Raw genomic sequence first — 18,609 nt, forward strand, 5'->3', positions numbered from 1 at the left:
GTGGTACTTGAAAGGGCTCGCTAATGTTAGTGGGTCATGTGATTTAGCGGGACTCGGTAAGGGGGCTCCGGGGCCCTCCGAGCGCTAGCGCGGGGCCCTCCGACCTACGACCTCTTAGCACACCGAACCTCCGAAGACTCCCGACCTACCATTCAGAGTTTAGTTCTTCAACGCCTGCGTCGCCTGGGAATTCTCCGTTCTTCAGCGACGTCAGCCCTAATAAGGTAAAACCCGGACCACGAACTAGACAAACAAACCACGCGGGTTAAGCGATTATTCCAGCCCCATTTAATTCGTACAGTAGCGCCCAGACCACGGATAACGGCTGATACTATCACGTGACATTATGTTGGACAGGGTGTGGTGCATTCCTGGTATTACATAGATACAGATACGGTAATCTAGATGGTAACTGCTTGCTTCTCGTTGGCTGAGCGCACGCAGGTACATGCTTGTACATGGCCATGCCTGTACAGTGTCCAATGCAGTTCCTGGCCGCTGATGTGGCTGGCTAGGTTGTTTGAAATAAGAGCATTTCTATTTTGAAACGCACATACCTTGGTTAACTAGCTTGACTTGACTCGACTCGATGGTTTGTTGTTTTCCGAGACAATGAAGGAGCGGCACGTGAAGGGATGCCCGTACCTTGTATTTGGTCCACTATGCACAGACAGGTCTAAAATAGAAGCCAGGTATGTACATAGTGCTCTCGCATAGTGACGAGTACAAGATATATATATATATCTATACATACAGGCGGTCTGCCTTGCTTTTGGCCTTGATCAGTACTATGTAGAGGATGCGCTAAATTGTGCTGATGAGTATCGGTATTACCGGTATTGGCATTACTGACGTATGTGCGCCTATGCTCTTGACAGCCGGTCCGTGGACTCCGAATTGGGCATGGGATAACTGTAAAATATCGATTCCTTACATAAAAGAACCTACGGGATTTGGCTCAGGCCTACAATTATACATAGCACCGTGCTATATGGTAGTTATACATCGGACCTGGAATGTACGCGTGGTAATAGCACTTCCACCCAAATGGCTGGGACGCCCCCTCATTGTTATTATTCTGCATGATACAGCATATGAGAAATTAAAGTGACGACAGGAGAGCTTGGGACAGGACTGCACATGGTACTTTGTTAGACAATGCAATTGCGGCAATAATTGGTACGGTGATAGTTCCAGGAACATTTCCTTTTCTCCCTAACTTACTACGTACTGCTTGAAAGTCTACAAGTACATGATAGTACTCTGTAGTAAACAATAATATGCATTGTAAAGAGGGGCATGCATGGCCCCTCCAGTACTCCATTTTATTGTACTCCGTACCTGCAATGCGGATAGAAGGATACAAGACCCTAACCGGAAACATCCGCCGGCCGAAGATTGTGCGTGTTTGGCTGTAATGAAAACGCTCCTGTTTCCCGTGTGTACCTAGTGCCACCAACATGACTGTATAACCACGCACCCACAATACACACAGAGCGACTTTTCATTTGTACTTTGCCTACTTCATTTCTTACTCTGCACGTCTTTTCTGACTTCTTTTCTTGCTTTCTTTTTCTTTTCTTTTCTGCATCTTTCCCTCCCTTTATCCTCTTCTCTCGCCTATTGGCGTCTGTGTCGCCTGGAGTTCTGCCTGTCGGTGCTTCATTCCTCCATCTTCCGATCTCTCCTCTCGTCCTTCGCGGGATTTTTTTCTTGATCGGTCGATCTTCTATACACTTGCTCTGTTTTTTCCCTCTTCTCTTTCTCTTCTTTCTAGGTGAGGTTAGTTGTATATTATAAATTCTCGTCTCTTTGAGATCGCTTTTCTGACTTCTTGTTGGACGTTCCAGAAAAAAAGGAAAGAAAAAGGCCCATAAAAAAGTGTTCACCCACACCCACACACACCCACAAAAAAATTATCGTTACCTCAAGGTTCAACTTCCACATTCACCCACCAACCCCTCGTTCGTATCCGCCATCTGTCGTCAAGGGGTCTAGTTCCAGTTGACCTCAAGGTACCTGTTGGATTCTCTCGGAAAAAAGATACGGAAGGCCTCAGGGTGCTCATCCTTTCGATCCCTATCCAACAACCATTCGTCGATACGTCCCCTCGGATCTGCCGAACGCCTCTCGAACGAGTTCATTGTCGTGTGTGTGCGTCAGTTTTGTCAACCAGTGGACAGGAACTACGACCCGGATAACCGCGAGTTCGTTGTACGAAGTCCCTTTTGTGTTTACCCAGACTGCGCTTCCGTCGTCTTGCCCGTCCCTCGCACGTCGAAGACTACGATCGATTCAAACGCCTAGACCGATGCGATCCGCGTGCTAGATACGCCCTTCGTACCAAGATTTAGCTACACATCGTTTACGGACAACCCGCGTGCTATCCGGCCCCGACCTGGTGAAGGATCACATACTTTTGTCTACAGTCTGCAACTGAGCGGGAGTGTTTCTCCATTACCACGGGAAGTTACAGTTGGTGGGGTTATAAGTAGGAGGAAGCTGATTTTTGTCTGACTTCCACTGCTATTGGTGTAATCTCGCCGTCTTTTTTTCATCTTTTCTTTCTGGATTGCCAAGGGAGAGCCCTCGTTCTCTGGCAGAACAGTTCCTCTTGTTCTTATCTAGAACGGATATATCTGGATTATCTTCGCCAACACTAAAGAAAGTGAAAAATGGCCGCCACATTTTCCTACGCCCAAGCAGCAAAGGGCTTGCCGGCAACACAATTGCCCGCTTCGAAACTAGAGGAGCAAAATACCGATTCCAACGCACAAGCGAACGAAGTCCCTGAAATTACCGAAACGGATGCTCCTGCTGAGGAGGAGAAGACCGTCGCTCCTAGTGATAAGGAAGCGGAACCCGTTGTGGCCGCCCAACACGACGTCTCCGGGACAACCTCTCCCAGTGTTGCCAACTCGTCCACCACCGCACCAAAGGACGAAGACTCGAACACAGTGAACGGATCCTCGGAGTCGACATGGGACAAGCAGTCCCAGGCATCGGGAGTCGAGAAGTCTACCGAAGAGACCAATGAGAAGTCTGATGAAAAGAAGAATGTCTCACCACCAAAGGAGCTCAAGGCAGCCCCTCTGCCCGCTGTCAACGTCTGGCAGCAAAGAAAGGAAGCACAGGACGCCAGGGTCAAGGCTGTCGCGGCTTCGAAACCCGCTTCTACCAAGACTGAAGCCTCCAAGGCTGCATCAACGGCCTCTTCGACAACAGGGGAACCCCAGCAGGAATTGCCCAAGGCGGCATTGAAGAAAAAGGGAGCAGATGGTGCGCCTGAGGGTACCAAGCGGAATAAGGCCGACGGAGCCAAGGGCCGCGATGAGGGTAAGTTTGAGGAGTCGCATTGATTCTTGCTGCAGATCCCTTTCGGAGCATCCATCGCAACGCCTTTTTTTTTTTTTTTTTGTGCTTTGAGACTATATTTCCTTGACACCAGTGAACTGACAATTTCTACAGATGTACCCCCAGTGGCCGATGCTTCCATGTGGCCTACCCCCCAGGTTGCCCAAGGAGAGGAGAAGAAGAAGGCCCAGGAGAAGCTCGAAAAGACTGATAAGACTGAGAAGACCGAAAAGAACGCTGGTGCCCGTCATGGTAAGGAGAAGTGGATGCCCGTTCCATATGTGCCCAGCGCAGTCTTCAACACCCCGCTTCCGACCGCTGGCGCTCGCAGAGGTGGCCGTGTCGCACGAGGTGGAAGGGAGGCTGGTCGCCATGGTCCTCACGGTGCCGCTGCCGCTGTCGAGAAGACTGCTTCGAACCAGGCTCCCCAGGGTGCTGCCAAGCAAATGGCTTCTGAGCCGAACACCGGCCGTGCCAACTCCTTCCCTTCGAAACGATCCAACAGCGCGGAGGCTCCTGCCGGTGCCTCCGACTCGCGCAAGGGCGTTGACCGGAGCCGTGGTCCCAAGGGAGCGGACGACGCAAACGCTGGCAAGCAGGTCAATGGAGACTCATTCCCTCGTCATGCCAAGGGCTTCTCGAGGAACCACGAGTCTGTCCACAAGGGCGACAGGACTCCTTTGTCCGTTGATCCCCAGGCCCGCAACGGTGTGACCCAGGACCGCCGTTTCGAGAATGGACCCAAGTCTGCTGACTTTGGTGGTTTCCACGCTGATCGCGAGAACCACCACCATAACCACCACCGGGAGCGTGGTGACTCTCGTCCCGAGCGCGGACGAGGTGGTTCTCACCGGGGACGCGGTGGCCACTCGGGACATGGCTCGCAAACCCCCTTCTACAACCCCATGCAGCACTCCTTCGTTCATCCCAAGTCGTTTGGTTACAACAAGAGCATGAACAACCGCGTTCCTTTGCGGTCTCCCTCGCTGCCTAACTCGGCCATGTATGGTGTTTACCCCTTCCCTGCCGACATCAACACCATGTATGCTGCCTACCAGCCTATGCCCGCTGGCCCCATGACGGCGTTCCCTTACCAGCCTTACATGGAGCCTTTCTCTCTTATGAGCATGATTTCGATGCAACTGTAAGTTTTCTTCGTCTTTACCAAATTGACATGATTTTAACAAAATGATAGTGAATACTACTTCTCTGTTGACAACCTGTGCAAGGACTTGTTCCTCCGGAAGCACATGGACTCGCAGGGATTCGTCGCATTGAACTTCATCGCCAACTTCAAGCGGATCAAGACCCTGACCGAGGACTACGAACTCCTCCGTCATGTTTCGCGTCAACTTCGAACTGTCGAGCACTACATCGGCGAAGACGGTGTCGACCGTTTGCGCCCAAGAGAGCAATGGGGACAGTGGGTCTTCCCTATCGATCAGCGTGACCCCTCTGCTCAGAGCGAAGGCCCCCCTCCGTCGCGGATCGAGAGCTCGCCGGCCCAGAACCATGTCGAGGGAGCCGTTAACGGTGTGAGCCACCATCACTCGCTACCAAACGGCACTTCTGTTTCGAAGACGTCTTTGTCCTCGACAGCCCCAGAGTTCTCGCCGTCCAAGTCTCTGACTCCTCAGAATGAGGTTGCAAATGTATGTCCTATTATTAAATATAGGGAATATCAGGGATTTCCTGACCTCTTCTCATCTTTTTTTTTTTTTTTTTTTGGTAACCATCTGCTAACGGTTCGCAAACAGGCAAACTAAACATAGAAGCGGCTTCATTATTCTCTTCGCCTGGGTTGTCGGCGGCCGGTGATTTTTCACAACCTATTGACAGTCTGTGACACTTGTCCACCAATCTTTTGACGAAGAAGCAAGATTCCCCTATGAATTTCGTTCGAATCTTTTCAACGAATCATATGCTTTTCGAAAACAAGTTCTTGAGAACGATTCTTTTCACTGCGATCCGATACGTTCTGTACCAATTCTGATCGCGATTTTTGGTTCAAAAATTTCAACGCACAAATGTACAATGAGTTTAGGAGTTTAGCGTTTGACGATTACTTGTACGACGCTCCAGCAGCGGGTTCAACAGGCTGATTTGTTTTATGGTGCTTCTTTTGCGACGAGGCCGTGTGATAATATTGTTCTGGACCTTGGCCTGAAAGGATCCATCCATAATGATCGGATGATTCTGCTTTACGTTCAACCTGTCAAAGTGGATTTCCTACGCAAAGAAGCTGCAAAAGATCGACTGTGTGCTCGATGTTAGCCTGAGAGCCGAGCTGGAAAAGTGATTTTTTGTTCTGCTGACTTTTCTTTTTTTACCCTATTTTCTCTTCTCTTCTCTACCATTTTATTCTCATTATTTGTTGTCGCCTTTTTGTGCGATTTTATGACTTTGCATCATGTTTGAGTCTCCGTCCTCTTTTTTTTTTTTTTTTTTTTTTTTTTTTTTTTTTTTTTTTTTTTTTTTTTTTTTTTTTTTTGCATTTACCTTCTCTCAAGTGGTCGAAATACAATTGTCGCCGTACAGCAGGTTGCGATATGATGCGCACTTCACGTCTCGACTGCCTCTTGTTTCTTCTATCTTGTGCTTTTGTTCATTCATGGGAGGGGGGTTCAAAAATTTCGTTTCCGGAGTCCGGACATGCTCTGCTGACAAAGTCTTCAAATCCGATGCTTGCTTCGACGGTATGCCGGACTTCAAAAATTGTTTTTTCTTTCTACGACCATAGAGATCCGGGTTTTCGTTTTGCTTAATATTCTGCGGCCACGTCTATTTTTCTTTTTTCTTTCTTTTTTTTACTACATTTTGGTATTAGTACGAGCATGAAAGGAAAAAGGAAAAAAAAAAACCTTGAAAACACGCTTTGTTTCTCCCTTTGTCAGGTCCCCTGACTCTGTCGACGTGATAATAGGGACTGCTTTCTACGAGAGAGCCGCGTCCACTCACATATTCTAGTTTCTTTTACGTTTACGACTCGCAGCGTTGATGATCTCGCTTTGATGCGTCTCGAGTCGGGTTACTTTTCTTCTCTTCTACATCTTTTAATCTTGTTCACCTTGCATAGTACGGTATCGGTTTGCTTCGTCCTATTTGAAGAGTAACGCGGCATGCATTCCATGGGTAAACTGCTTGTTTATGAGATTGTTAGTAGCGTGAGATACGGTTGGGATACGGTTCATTGGCTTGTTTAGATTTCTTTTGGCAGTCTGAATATATAATTCTGCATGCTTCTTCCTTATCGTAGTATAGTTCTAGTACTCTAGTGTTCTGCCATAGAACGTGCCTCGGAGAAATATTATCACCGGAGACTACAGCCTCAGGCAACAAACACATCTCGTCCAATCAGAGCATGCCGGTGAATGACATCGGACAGCTTCGTTTCCCCAACCGCTGAATCCCCCCAAGCTATTCCTCTAGGTTTCTCTCACCACTATCAAACCACCACCTACTCGTCCATTGTCACGATGGAGGTGGCACTCAGACAGCCTGCGCGACTGCTCCAACCCCCCTCAAACCGTCTGCTCCGGCAACCGCAGAGCCTCCGCCTTTACACCACCCTCAATCGCACCCCACGACCACGCCATGTTTCTACGACCTCACAAAGAACCGCCCCAGAATCCCTCTTCAGTCTAGGATCCGGTTCGGCCGGTCACGGCGGGGTCCCGACCACCTACTTCGCCAACCGCAACTCTCTCCCCGCCAACACCGTCATCCGCTTCGTGCCCCAGCAGACAGCATGGATTGTCGAGCGGATGGGCAAGTTTCATCGGATTCTGGAGCCTGGGTTGGCGGTGCTTATTCCATTCTTGGATCGCATCTCGTATGTTAAGAGTCTGAAGGAGTCGGCGATTGAGATCCCGAGTCAGAATGCTATTACCGCGGATAATGTGACGTTGGAGTTGGATGGCGTGTTGTATACCAGGGTTTTTGATGCTTTTAAGGCTAAGTATGCTTCTTTACCTGTTTGAATTAGTGAGAGGGGTTGGCTAATACATGGGGACGGTTAGTTACGGCGTCGAGGATGCGGAATACGCTATTACCCAGCTTGCACAGACAACGATGCGTTCCGAGATCGGTCAGCTCACGCTTGACCACGTGCTGAAAGAGCGAACAACACTCAATTCCAATATTACTCAGGCCATTAACGAGGCGGCCAAGGAGTGGGGCGTTGTGTGCTTGCGTTATGAAATCCGGGATATCCACGCCCCCGAAGGAGTGGTCTCCGCTATGCACCGCCAGGTCACTGCTGAGCGTTCGAAGCGTGCAGAGATTCTCGACTCGGAGGGTCAACGCCAGAGCGCCATAAACATCGCAGAAGGCCACAAGCAGTCCATCATTCTTGAATCCGAGGCGAAGCGTGCAGAGAATATTAACCATGCTGCTGGTGAGGCTGAGGCGATTATGCTGAGGGCGCAGGCTACTGCTCGCGGAATCGAGGCTGTTGCCAAGTCGATTGAGCAGGGCAAGGAGAATGCCCACGGGGCGGTCAGTCTTAGCGTTGCTGAGAAGTATGTTGACGCATTCTCGAAGTTGGCTCGTGAGGGTACAGCGGTCGTTGTGCCGGGGAATGTCGGTGATCTTGGTGGTATGATTGCCAACGCCATGGCGGTGTATGGCAAAGTCAACGAGGGTCAGGCAAAGTCGATTGCTGCAAAGGCCATTGGCGTGCAGGAGCAGGCGTCGAATGAAGCCTCTCGCCAGAACCCGGAGCAGGACACTGCCGATATTCAACAAGATGATTTGTCGAAACAATGAAAGGTGTGAACCTAGAGTGTATTTTGGGAAATGAATTTTTTTTACCTTTTACTTCTTTCGTGTCGCTTATATCCCTACTTTACAACATTGTGTTTATTGTTTTACGGTTCTAAAATAGCGTTTTCAGCCTGTACTCTTACGATTGATTCGCTTCATGCTATTTTAGAAGGGCGAAGAGCATCTCATCTCTGTTTGCTTAGGTTACTAGCATGATGTACATATGTACAATCCGAATGGGGAACTATATTTTTCTAGCATGCCTTGTCTCGTAACTATATCAATAAAGCATTCTTTGAGATGGCTAAATACGCAATCGATCTCGCTAAAACACACAAGTTACGCATCATTAGCAGCACATGAAAAACTAGCACTACTCGAATCATCATGAATCGCCTTGCCAGAAGAATACAAACCAAGACCACACTGAGCTCGTTAGCCATAATCCCTGCAGTAAGTAGAGGGGAACATACCATAATCACACCAATACAAATACAAAGCGCATTAACCACCGTCAAACATATCTTTCTGGGTGAAGCAAACCACAATCCCTTATTCATATACAGCCAGAACATACCCGGGAGACCAAAACTAAACCAGCTGGCGAATAGGGCAGTCTTGCATCACGATCAGCCGCAGCCAAAATATGGATAAATACTTGAAGGACTGGGAGGTGGAACATACCATGAGACTGAGTAGATTGCTAAACACCGGAATTGCCTCCGCGATAATCCACGCGACGACCCAGAGAGCCACAGCGATCCCAATCCACGACCCTACGGCCGTGAAATCTCGCTTGTGCATTCGGTCTGTGCCGGCGAAGACGCGCGTGTATATGGATTTGCAGGCGATGTGGCCGCTTATGACGCCGGCAATGATAATCTAATGAGCATCAGTCACTGATAAATCCGTCTGTAGGGACTAGGGGCCGTACAGTCGGTAATGCAAGGCCATATGCAATCTTCGAGATGAGCGGACTTGCTGAGCCGAGTGCCGGAGAAGCAACGCTATCACCAGCATAGCAGTATATAACCACTGCTGCGACGAGGTACAGGGTGATGTCAATGCATTGCAGCAGGGTGAGTGCTTTGGGGAAGTCTTTTGGGTCCTTGAGTTCGGCGATCACGTTGAAGAAGATGTTGTGGCTTGCTGGTTTCATTAACTTTTGCGTATATATATAAAAGGAGTAGAGGGGACGGACCGTAGGATAAAGAAATGTTGAGGGCTGAAGTAAAGCCGGTAACGAGGTTTGTTGGAACAGTTGCTTTTATAACGGGGCGAGGGTTCTGGATAGCGATTGCAATCATTGTCAGGAGAACGGCTGTGAAAATGCTGATAAATGCTGTATAGGTCAGTTTATGTACTTATCAAGCACCTAACAGGCGAAACTCACAAGCCAACGAAAGCCACGACATATTCTTCAACGTCCTCGGCAACGACAACCCCAACGACAGTACCAACCCCACAACCCCAAACACAATCGAACAAGTCCCGTGCGTCGTAATCGTATTCATAGCAACCGTAAATGTCAACAAATGGCTCGCCATCAAAAAAATAAGATACAATATCTGTCCCCCGAAGAGTATCTCTTTACCAAATCTTCCCATGAGAATCTCGCCTGCGTCCGCCATACTGGATATATGCGGGTATCTCCATTTCAATTGTCCGATAACGTAGCCTGTGTACGAAGCTACTAGGCCTAGGGAGATAAGGATGATGATTGCTGGGGCGAGGCCTAGGCCGGCTACGGCGGCGGGGAGGGAGAGGATGCCAAGGGAGATTGTTTCGGCGACCATTAGAAGGCCGCATTGCCTGTGCACAGGAATACAATTAGCAAGTTGTAGCCTGCCTGAAAGTGGGAGTGGACATACCACCACTTCAAAGTCTTGTATTTGACCTCTGCGTGCTCTTCATCGCCAAAAACATCTTGGCGGTAAGGTGTAGTTTCTGCTTTTTGGATGTCGTCGGGGAGAGTTGGACCCTCTGTCTTCTGTTTCTCTTCCTGGCCGGTTTCCAGGGCTGAATGATGTATATCGGATTGATTCATTGTAGATTATGTTCAATTGAATCTAAAAAGAGAGTTGGACTGAAACACAGAAAAGAAAGGAGGTGAAGGAGAGGGGCATACATAACTGTGCAACATTCTGTGGCTCGTGAGGGGAAGAAAGGAGAGACCAGGATAGGGCAAATCATCGTTCCGTATCTTTACACTGCGGATAGTTTCCGGAGATATCTTGATATCGCGCGTCTGGGGTCGTCAAGATACCCCGGATAAGCATAACCGATGACCGTCGGGATCGCATACTGACTTGATCAAGTTTTGAGGGAATTGTAGAGATATACTCCACGCTTTACCCCAGATCCCGCACCCCGGACGGCTCTCGGCTCTCCAGACTGGATATTTTCCGGGGTTGGCAGGCAGCAAGCTGTTAACGTTACCTTTTTTGATTCAATGACAGAAGGCTATTACATATGGATTGTTCATGATATACTTGAAAGGGAATAGAATGAAAGGGGACTAGCCCTATACCGGAATGGCTTTCCTAGTATAGAGTTATATCTTCCGAGATAGCGTATCGATGGTCGGGATTGACTTCCTACTGCGCTAACGTGTACTTCGGAATTACCTGCTTTCTAACTACAAATTTGAAAGCTTCTGTTCGCATATAAGCTTTGATATGCAATTGTACATTAGATAGACAATCTATGTCAACAAACTGGGATCCAGGGGGAAGCTTAGAAGAAGAATCTGTCCTGTATAACAGCCAATAGCTAGATTACAACCCCCGACTTCGTATTCGTACGGCTGATGCATAACTGGAAGCCATAATACCTTCTTCCCATCATAAAGAATCTATTGATGGTCGTATTGAACATTTCGTGAGTAACGGAGCACCGGCGAACCTGTGTTGTAATGCTCGTTGAAATAATCGAGCTGAGCTGAGCCCGCACCACAAGAGCTCAACTTTACCCTAGTCTTCCAGTCCCAGAGGTAGATTATACGGTATGCGGTGGGGGTTGCTATATGGCCACCATCTGGTGAGAAACCGATTGCTTCGACGTCAGAAGGGTGCTGAAGGGTGTGCAGAACAGTTCCTGTGTCAATATGCCACAGCGTCACATCCTGATCCGTGGACGTCATAGCAACTACTCTGCAGTTGGGTAAGAAGGCTATGAGTTCGATCATACTAGCAGGATAAGTGGCAGGGAGTCTTATAAGAGCCTCTGACTCCACATTCCACAATCTTATTGCCTTGTCTTCAGAAGCAGTTGCCAGTCTTCGGCCATCTGGTGACATGATTGCTGATCGGATAAGATCGGTATGCCCGGCAAATGTTTGCAGGATAGTATCTCCTTCCCGCAAACGCATCGTCTCATAGGCGGCAATTGCTACCTTTCGATCATCTGGCAGTAGTGCGGCGGATAGGATTCGGTCTTCGGGATCGAATGTCGCCAGCACAGTATTCGCCTCGATGTCCCATATTTCAGCTGTTTGGTCGCAAGTGTAACAGACATGACCAAATCTTGCCTTCCCGGTGGGAAAGTTACTGAAGGATCGTCACCGTCCGCTTTGAACGGCCCCTTCTTGATATTCTTTTGGGTGTCAGTAAGCCATATATCTTTTTCATTGCAGGCCATGACAATCCAGCGACCATAAGGCGATACATCCAAGCACACATCTGGTCTAATGTCACAAAAATATGATTATATTGCTGACTCGGTCCATGCATCTCGTACTTGTACCACTTGATGACAAGAAACAAATATAACTTTTCTGTTGTCTCTCGAGAAAGCCACTGAGGTTATGTCCCCGTAAGCTCTAAAACCTGCTCGCTGATGTCCCGATTCGAGATCCCATAGTCGGACAGTGCAATCGCGAGATGCGGATGCTATCAACCGGCCATCCGGTGAGACTGCTACGGACCTGACAGGGCCTGTGTGTCCTCTAAATGTTCGCAGAGTGGCGCCAGTTGCTGCTTCCCATACCCGTACGGTGTAATCGATAGACGCAAAAATGAGCAGTCGGCCATCTGGCGAGAAAGCTACTGACAGAATTGAATGGGCATGTCCCTCAAAGACTTGCAAGCAAGGACTCCAGTGCTCATTGAGCATTATTGGGGTCTTCAGCCATTTTGAAATCTTGGCTTTGAATAGCCGTCTTATTATACTTGCCTGCGGACTGAAGATTAGAGCTAAGTAGTATATCTGCAAAGGTGCATCCTCAATGCAAGCCTTGTGGTAGCGGATAAACTGTTGTATGTCGCATATCAAGGCTAGCAGTTCGGTCTTGTTTGTGGGAGATTCCTGGGCGAGATTAGAAAAATGAGGACATCAATTTGGTCTGGGGCACATACTTCTAGAAGGTCTTCAATTCTCTGATCATTACAACGGCCTTACTCATGTATCCCATCAGGCTCAGGGCTTCTAGCCAATGGAGGATGTGCTTTTTTATGAAATTGTCTATTCTTCCCCATCTCTAAGCCCGACATGGCAGTGCTGGGCACTGTTTTGTTGACAAAAATTAATCAAATGATTTACCCAGTACGTAGCCGCATATTGCAATGGAGCGAGGGGATTAGGTTGAGGGTGCTTTATCTCATCTGCCGAGCAACCTGGATAAGGCAATTTGTAGATATTCCGCATTAAAGTAGCGTCCACTACATCAAGCAGCCGTTGGATCATGGTTCTGTGTTCGTGTATGACCCCGTGGACAAAAATTCTTTGACCTGCACCCATGCAAAAGTAGTCCCTTGCAGACTGATGGATGGCAAAGACATACCCCTGGCGTATAATAAGGAATGAGTTACACATCTCAACAAGCTGACTGATGTCGTCCATACAATCTTCTGGCATGCTTGCTGCCGAGGCAAGTCCCTTGAAATTCAAAGGGCCAATGAGACCCAAAGGAATGTAGCCTCGGCTTTTGCCTTCAGCTTCATTTCAATTTCTACTTGGAGTTGTGAGAAAAGCTCCTTCATCTGCACCGGCTGCTTGATTTTATACTCAATAAATAGTTCACAGCCCTCGCAACATGAGCCTCATTAAACTCTAGTCTCAGACATAGTGATGAGGGCCTCGAGCAAAGACGCTCCTTAATTTCTGGATAGTCACGACTTGACAGGAGCCATTTGGCTCTCGTCGAACCCTTTAAGCTTTCTTTGGTAATCCAGTCCAAGAGCTCACGCATACCGCTGTCACATTCGTCCAAAGCATCGATGAGCAAAAAGACCGTGTTGAGACTTGGGTCTCTTAGTATCGCAACAAGCATGCTTGTAAGGATGGCGAACGCATTTGGACCGTCAAATATCTCCCTGCCACGGTCTTTTTTGCATATGTATTCGTCTGGGATGTATTTGGAAAGACTGCGATTCATCCATAATAGCTTCCAAATAAGCGCTCGGAGGACGAAATTGGCGTTATTGAGATGAGGAATGGAAATTTGACAGAAAAAGTAAGAAAGATAGCCCCGGGAATTAGCATTCATCTGATCAGTGAGCTTCTCCACCAGGACAATCATTGCCATAGTCTTCCCTTTACCAGGTGTCCCTTTAAGCCATAGTAATCGCGTATCCTTGCTTTTCTGCCACTCTTGTAGCTCGCGGCACTGGAAAAACCCAGTCGTAACATTGTCCTAGGATGCGGCCTTTGCTTTGTTCGATGCGAATCTTCTCATTCCGTGGGTCTGTTTCGCAGATATCATACAGAAACCTGTCTAATACGTTGTCCCTCAAATTGGCACGTGAACTTTGATTTGTGTTCTGTATAAGCATAATGTCCATGAATGTAGTGTCTACGGAAATTTACCTGCTAAATCCGATAATATTATTCGAGAGACCTGCTCAGGCTCCAAATGTGTAAGCAGCTCTCTGGCGCATGCTGCAGCGGTAGCCGCAGCATACGGCTGCCATGCATCGTTTTTATGTGAGTCGGCATAATCCGAGATCCCACGACTAGCCACACAAGGGAATTCAATTATCAAGCCTGCCGCCTCCATTTTAAAGCAAAGAACACTGCCACCTAGACCGTTGCTAATGGCGATTCGCTTCGCGGCACTTTTAATCATCCTATCTCCTGATGCGATCAATTTATAGAATATTCGAGGGTCATCTTCCGGGCGTAGTGAGGTTTGAAAACATCTCGTCCGGTCACATTGCCCACAGGACTGCTGACCAGAGGTATGCGGATAGTCGGCTTGGAAACGGGTATCCTCTTCTGACGGTCTCTGGTATCCCACACAAGGCTGAAGTATCAATCTCCGTAGATAGCCTGAGATCTGACTACTCCGAGATAGGTGGTCAGACTGCATTTTGTAAATCGTAGCCCGGAGAGCGGCCGGGGGCGACCCAGTGAACGTTTTGTGAGTGAAGCCGCTCTCAGTGCCTTTTCCGTAATCATACTGCAAAATCCTCCCTTCTGGTCATTGGACATGCTAACCACCACGTCGCCCAAGCGGGTATCGTTGTTCTCGCTCGGAGCACCTCCTCCAATACCTACGAGGAAACGATACCTAACCATGGGGAATATCCGCGCCATATTAGTCGCAGCAATTGCGGCCGAGCTCTTGCTTTGACTTCCAGGAAGACAGGCAATCGCCACATTGTGTCGTTTTATTTCTCCAAGTATGTATATATTTGAGTCGTTTGGCTTGATTGGTAGGTTCACATGCTCGCGGTCTAGTACGTGGCGGACGGCGTTCATCTCGAATCCTAACGCGCAGATTATCCCGACTGTGTAGTCTTCATAATGCGGGCACATGTAGCCAGCCATTATGGCGTGACATACATAATAATCGAAAGAGGAAATTTAGGATCTCGTAGTCAAAATTTGAAGAAATGGCAGGATATCTGACAGTTGTCCTGCATGCGGGGCGGACAAGGCTGTGGAATATTCAGACATCAATATGCTCCAAAATCGAAACAGTCCAGGTTAACTTCCTGTATTGACGTATACTCTGGGATTACTTGGATTTTTTGAATCATTGATCTCACGACTGTGTTTATCATGAAGCTCGAGCATACAACTGCCCGGAGTTGTCGCCCAGATGGCCTACTATTAACACATAAATGCCAATAGTCAAGCTATATCCAGAGACCAGCTATGAGTGCTCGTTGGAATTTGTCGCGTTGTACATCTCGTCAATCACGCGCACAATGTCCATGGTCTGGCCGAGTATTAGCTGGTTGGTGTACATGACTGATTAGATGGTGGTGATGAAGAGGATTTAGCGAGAGAAGGGGAGAGTGATGGTAATTTAGACATGTTCCTTTGATTCGGAGGCTTCTTTTTTATATAGTTATATTTTTTATTTGTAATAATGCTTGCTGTTCCGGCTAGTCTTTTCTTGGTCTCATCCTTCGGTACATCCCCTTGGAGACAATCTGGGTGGTTTTGACAATCTAGAGTATAGGATATTTGAAGAAAGACAGTGTGGTCAGTCTAGAGGGCGAAGTGGCGTTTCACTAATTGACCACGGGCTCGACGACCACCCAGTTTAGGGCTGCTCCGCCCGGAACCTCATATCTAGCAATGTCATCTCCCCTCTCCAGTGGTCATTTCTTTACCACAAGATGAGGTTCAATATACTGTCTTGTTTGCACCTATTAATACTAACCACTCATGTTCTCCAGGCTAGGTATTCCACCTGGATGCTGGAGAACCTGTCGCAGTAAATAAATCACTCCAGCCGATAGGCTACTCGGTATTACTCAGAAGGCGAGCCTTTTCCCCTGAAAGCAAAGGGATAAGCTAAGATATTAGGGATTGTTCCAATTATCCCTCCGTGCCGCTATACAATACTCGACTGACGCCGCATATCGCCAAAGCATAGACACCATATCGAAGACATCCTCAACACGGGTAGCTGCAGCCTGTCTGTCGTTCATTAAATGCAACTACTCATGCAGCAGCTTTAAATTTTTGCTGTATGATCAATGGTCTCACATCCTTGAAGCTTTCTGCGCAGTCATCTCCCTGGAGAGCGAAGGCTTGTGCTAATATCGTATTTATAAAGAATCGAAACAAAAAGTACAAGTCAAGCCTCATCTAAAAACGCCCACCAAAAATAATACAGCCTGAACTCAACGGAGCCTATCAAGCGCATACGAGCCTTGACCTCAGCCTGCAGCATTGAACTTAAGCTCATGTGTGATAGGCGTTGCAAGGCCGAAGTAGAAATGCAATACCAAGAGGGGTTATTATTGGTTAAAGTGGGGGCAGAGTACTGGCCTACCTATATTTAATTATTGTCGCAATGCCTTTTAAACCGCTTCTATTTACCTCACGTATGCACTTGCTCAACTACTTATTCAAGCTGTTGACCATGATTTTCGAGTCCAAGTTCCCTCTTTCCCCCGTGCCCAACACAGATGTATTCAACTACATCTTCCACCACGGGCGACGTTTATATCCCTGGAGTTGAGTGCTATATCCCGTCTGACATGGGATAAACTGCGCGGCGCGGGGGTGGATGCCAGCAGCGTCAAGTGGCTTCTCACGGCTGGCGCGCCGATGCACGAGAACCTGCGACAAAAATATCGGAGCAGTTCAATGGCGTGCATCTGGACCTGGAGTAGGGTATGTCGGAGACGATGTTGATTTCTGTGCAACGCGACAAGGTATTGCGATGTAGCGGATTCAGCGATACCCTGGTAAACCGCATGCAGGCCAAAGTCATCAGACTGGAGACCGGGCGAGAGCTGGGATCCGGAGAGTCCGGGGAGATTCATGTGCGCAATCAGCTGTCGTTTCCGGGGTTACCAGGACAACAAGAAGACCAATCAAGACTTTTATGCGGAAGGTTGGTGCCACACGGGCGAATACGGCTACCTGGACAAGGACTGTAGCGTCTTCATTGTCGACCGCATCAAAGAGCTCCTCAAGGTAGGCGAGGGGTATGGCACACACATCTCGGCCGCGGAACTAGAAGCGGTGGTTTTTGAGCATCCAGCTGTGGCCAGCGTCGTGGTTGTGGGTATCCACAATGAGCTCATGCAATTGGATGATCCCTGGTAGTTTGTGATATTTAAGCTTGAGCATGCGTAGGAACAGTAGCTTTTGATGGACTTGGAGTAGGAAATTTTGTAGTTCGTCAGCACCAAATTGACGGAACTGAGGAGATTGACTGGCGGAGTCCGGTGTCTGTCGCGTTTTCCTACTACAGGATTCAAAATCAATCGCAAAGTACTCAAGCAAATGGGCTATACCACATCTGTCGACACGGTAAATGGAATGGCTCTTGCGGCGATGCAACCTCATGTGCGATTTGTTTGATGCTGACTTCGATGATGTTAAAAATTGTATACAAATTATGAATATGGTCTGTGTTGAGCCTTGTGATTCTGCAGAAGGTCAGCTGTATTTGAATCACTCGGGGTGAAGTGATTCCCAGTTATCCATGTAGGTGACTATGCTTACCACTTAGCACGGAGTACTTTAGGTTTATCTTGTGTTATTTAGAACGAGATATCTCGTATTTGACTACAAGGAGGATGAAGGCCCCTGCTCCGGATTGCTTGAGCGATGAGGGGGTCATGTATGCTCTTGATTTCTTTCTCTTATTGCCTGCTGCCTGGTTGATAATCCTCCACTGGCGGAGAATTAGATACAAGAGAATCAAGGTCAATGTCCTGGTGGTCATTTTGACCACCTACTCCGGCATCGAAATGATCAAGTGAACAAGCCACACGGGGGCTAGGGCTTTAAATTTGGTCACTACACACTCTACTTGATACTGTCGTTTCCCAACTGGTGCCGGATACGCCCAACACCCCCTCAATTCTTATATGACAATGTCTTAACAAGCTTGCACATTTAATAAAATTAATATGCTCCCCACGTTCGCAAGAATACAGTCTTAATCACTCGCTACACGATTAAACTCCGCAAAAAACAAAAACATACAACAGCCGGGATTCGCTGGTGGTCACCCACCCAACTACTAACCGGCCGGCGTGTGGCTTAAGTACGGCTGAGCGGACGGGAAGCCCTGTTCTCCACACCCTATGGTCGTATGTACCAGTTTGAGAGTTAGGCAGATATTTATGCAGCAACTAATTGTCTTAAGTGTTAACGTTCTAATGCGCTACCAGGTCCAGAGGCCCTAGCAGCAGCACAATCTTTCCCTCCTGGACTAGCAATCTGGTCAGATGGATCAAGATTAGAAAACGGCAGATGCGGGGCAGGGATCGCTTGGCAAGAGCCAGGAGGAATATGGAAGACCCAGGGGTTCCCATTTGGCAAGGGATGCGAGGTCTTTGATGCAGAGCTTCTTGGAGCTGTTCGAGCACTCCAGTTAGCAGAGAAAGTGGAAGATCAGAGACCAGTGACCATCCTGCTGGACTCCCAGGCCGCCATCGCGAGGCTGCAACATGCCCAGCCTGGACCAGGCCAAGCATTAGCAATCCACGCACATGCTATAGCCAAGAGACTACATACCCGAGGTCATCAACCCACCATCCAGTGGGTTCCGGGACACGCAGGGATAGAAGAAAA

At 48.2% G+C, this 18,609-nt stretch overlaps 6 protein-coding genes across 6 annotated transcripts; 3 read left to right on the forward strand and 3 right to left on the reverse strand.

Moving 5' to 3' along the window:
* Nucleotides 1-2,675: 2,675 nt before the first annotated feature.
* Nucleotides 2,676-5,120, forward strand: EURHEDRAFT_379953 (La domain family; the record flags this gene model as incomplete). Its single annotated transcript, XM_040779227.1, has 4 exons — nucleotides 2,676-3,336; nucleotides 3,469-4,498; nucleotides 4,550-5,006; nucleotides 5,112-5,120. The coding sequence occupies 4 exons, from the start codon at nucleotides 2,676-2,678 to the stop codon at nucleotides 5,118-5,120; spliced, it is 2,157 nt and encodes a 718-aa protein (XP_040636148.1).
* A 1,562-nt stretch (nucleotides 5,121-6,682) lies between these two features.
* EURHEDRAFT_415221 (SPFH domain-containing protein) lies at nucleotides 6,683-8,433 on the forward strand. The gene is made up of 2 exons (XM_040782630.1): nucleotides 6,683-7,312; nucleotides 7,374-8,433. Exons 1-2 carry the CDS (start codon nucleotides 6,831-6,833, stop codon nucleotides 8,119-8,121), a joined length of 1,230 nt encoding a protein of 409 aa, XP_040636149.1. The 5' UTR covers nucleotides 6,683-6,830; the 3' UTR covers nucleotides 8,122-8,433.
* EURHEDRAFT_543392 (amino acid transporter) lies at nucleotides 8,012-10,248 on the reverse strand. The gene is made up of 7 exons (XM_040787414.1): nucleotides 9,990-10,248; nucleotides 9,512-9,930; nucleotides 9,320-9,460; nucleotides 9,053-9,267; nucleotides 8,803-9,000; nucleotides 8,592-8,735; nucleotides 8,012-8,544 (listed from the first exon to the last, which is right to left on the reverse strand). The coding sequence occupies exons 1-7, from the start codon at nucleotides 10,163-10,165 to the stop codon at nucleotides 8,458-8,460; spliced, it is 1,380 nt and encodes a 459-aa protein (XP_040636150.1). The 5' UTR covers nucleotides 10,166-10,248; the 3' UTR covers nucleotides 8,012-8,457.
* Nucleotides 10,249-10,848: 600 nt separating this feature from the next.
* On the reverse strand, nucleotides 10,849-12,149 carry EURHEDRAFT_543394 (WD40 repeat domain-containing protein; the record flags this gene model as incomplete). The annotated part of the gene is made up of 3 exons (XM_040787415.1): nucleotides 10,849-11,607; nucleotides 11,682-11,798; nucleotides 12,044-12,149. 3 exons carry the CDS (start codon nucleotides 12,147-12,149, stop codon nucleotides 10,973-10,975), a joined length of 858 nt encoding a protein of 285 aa, XP_040636151.1. The 3' UTR covers nucleotides 10,849-10,972.
* Nucleotides 12,150-13,791: 1,642 nt separating this feature from the next.
* Nucleotides 13,792-14,915, reverse strand: EURHEDRAFT_543428 (purine and uridine phosphorylase). Its single transcript, XM_040787416.1, has 2 exons — nucleotides 14,554-14,915; nucleotides 13,792-14,515 (listed from the first exon to the last, which is right to left on the reverse strand). Exons 1-2 carry the CDS (start codon nucleotides 14,884-14,886, stop codon nucleotides 13,910-13,912), a joined length of 939 nt encoding a protein of 312 aa, XP_040636152.1. The 5' UTR covers nucleotides 14,887-14,915; the 3' UTR covers nucleotides 13,792-13,909.
* A 1,594-nt stretch (nucleotides 14,916-16,509) lies between these two features.
* EURHEDRAFT_543447 (AMP-binding enzyme domain protein) lies at nucleotides 16,510-17,505 on the forward strand. Its single transcript, XM_040787417.1, has 2 exons — nucleotides 16,510-17,126; nucleotides 17,211-17,505. The coding sequence occupies exons 1-2, from the start codon at nucleotides 16,843-16,845 to the stop codon at nucleotides 17,386-17,388; spliced, it is 462 nt and encodes a 153-aa protein (XP_040636153.1). The 5' UTR covers nucleotides 16,510-16,842; the 3' UTR covers nucleotides 17,389-17,505.
* The last annotated feature ends 1,104 nt before the right edge of the window (nucleotides 17,506-18,609 follow it).

The sequence above is a fragment of the Aspergillus ruber genome, assembly GCF_000600275.1.
Source record: "Aspergillus ruber CBS 135680 unplaced genomic scaffold scaffold00026, whole genome shotgun sequence".
In the NCBI taxonomy this organism is placed as follows: Eukaryota; Fungi; Ascomycota; class Eurotiomycetes; order Eurotiales; family Aspergillaceae; genus Aspergillus; species Aspergillus ruber.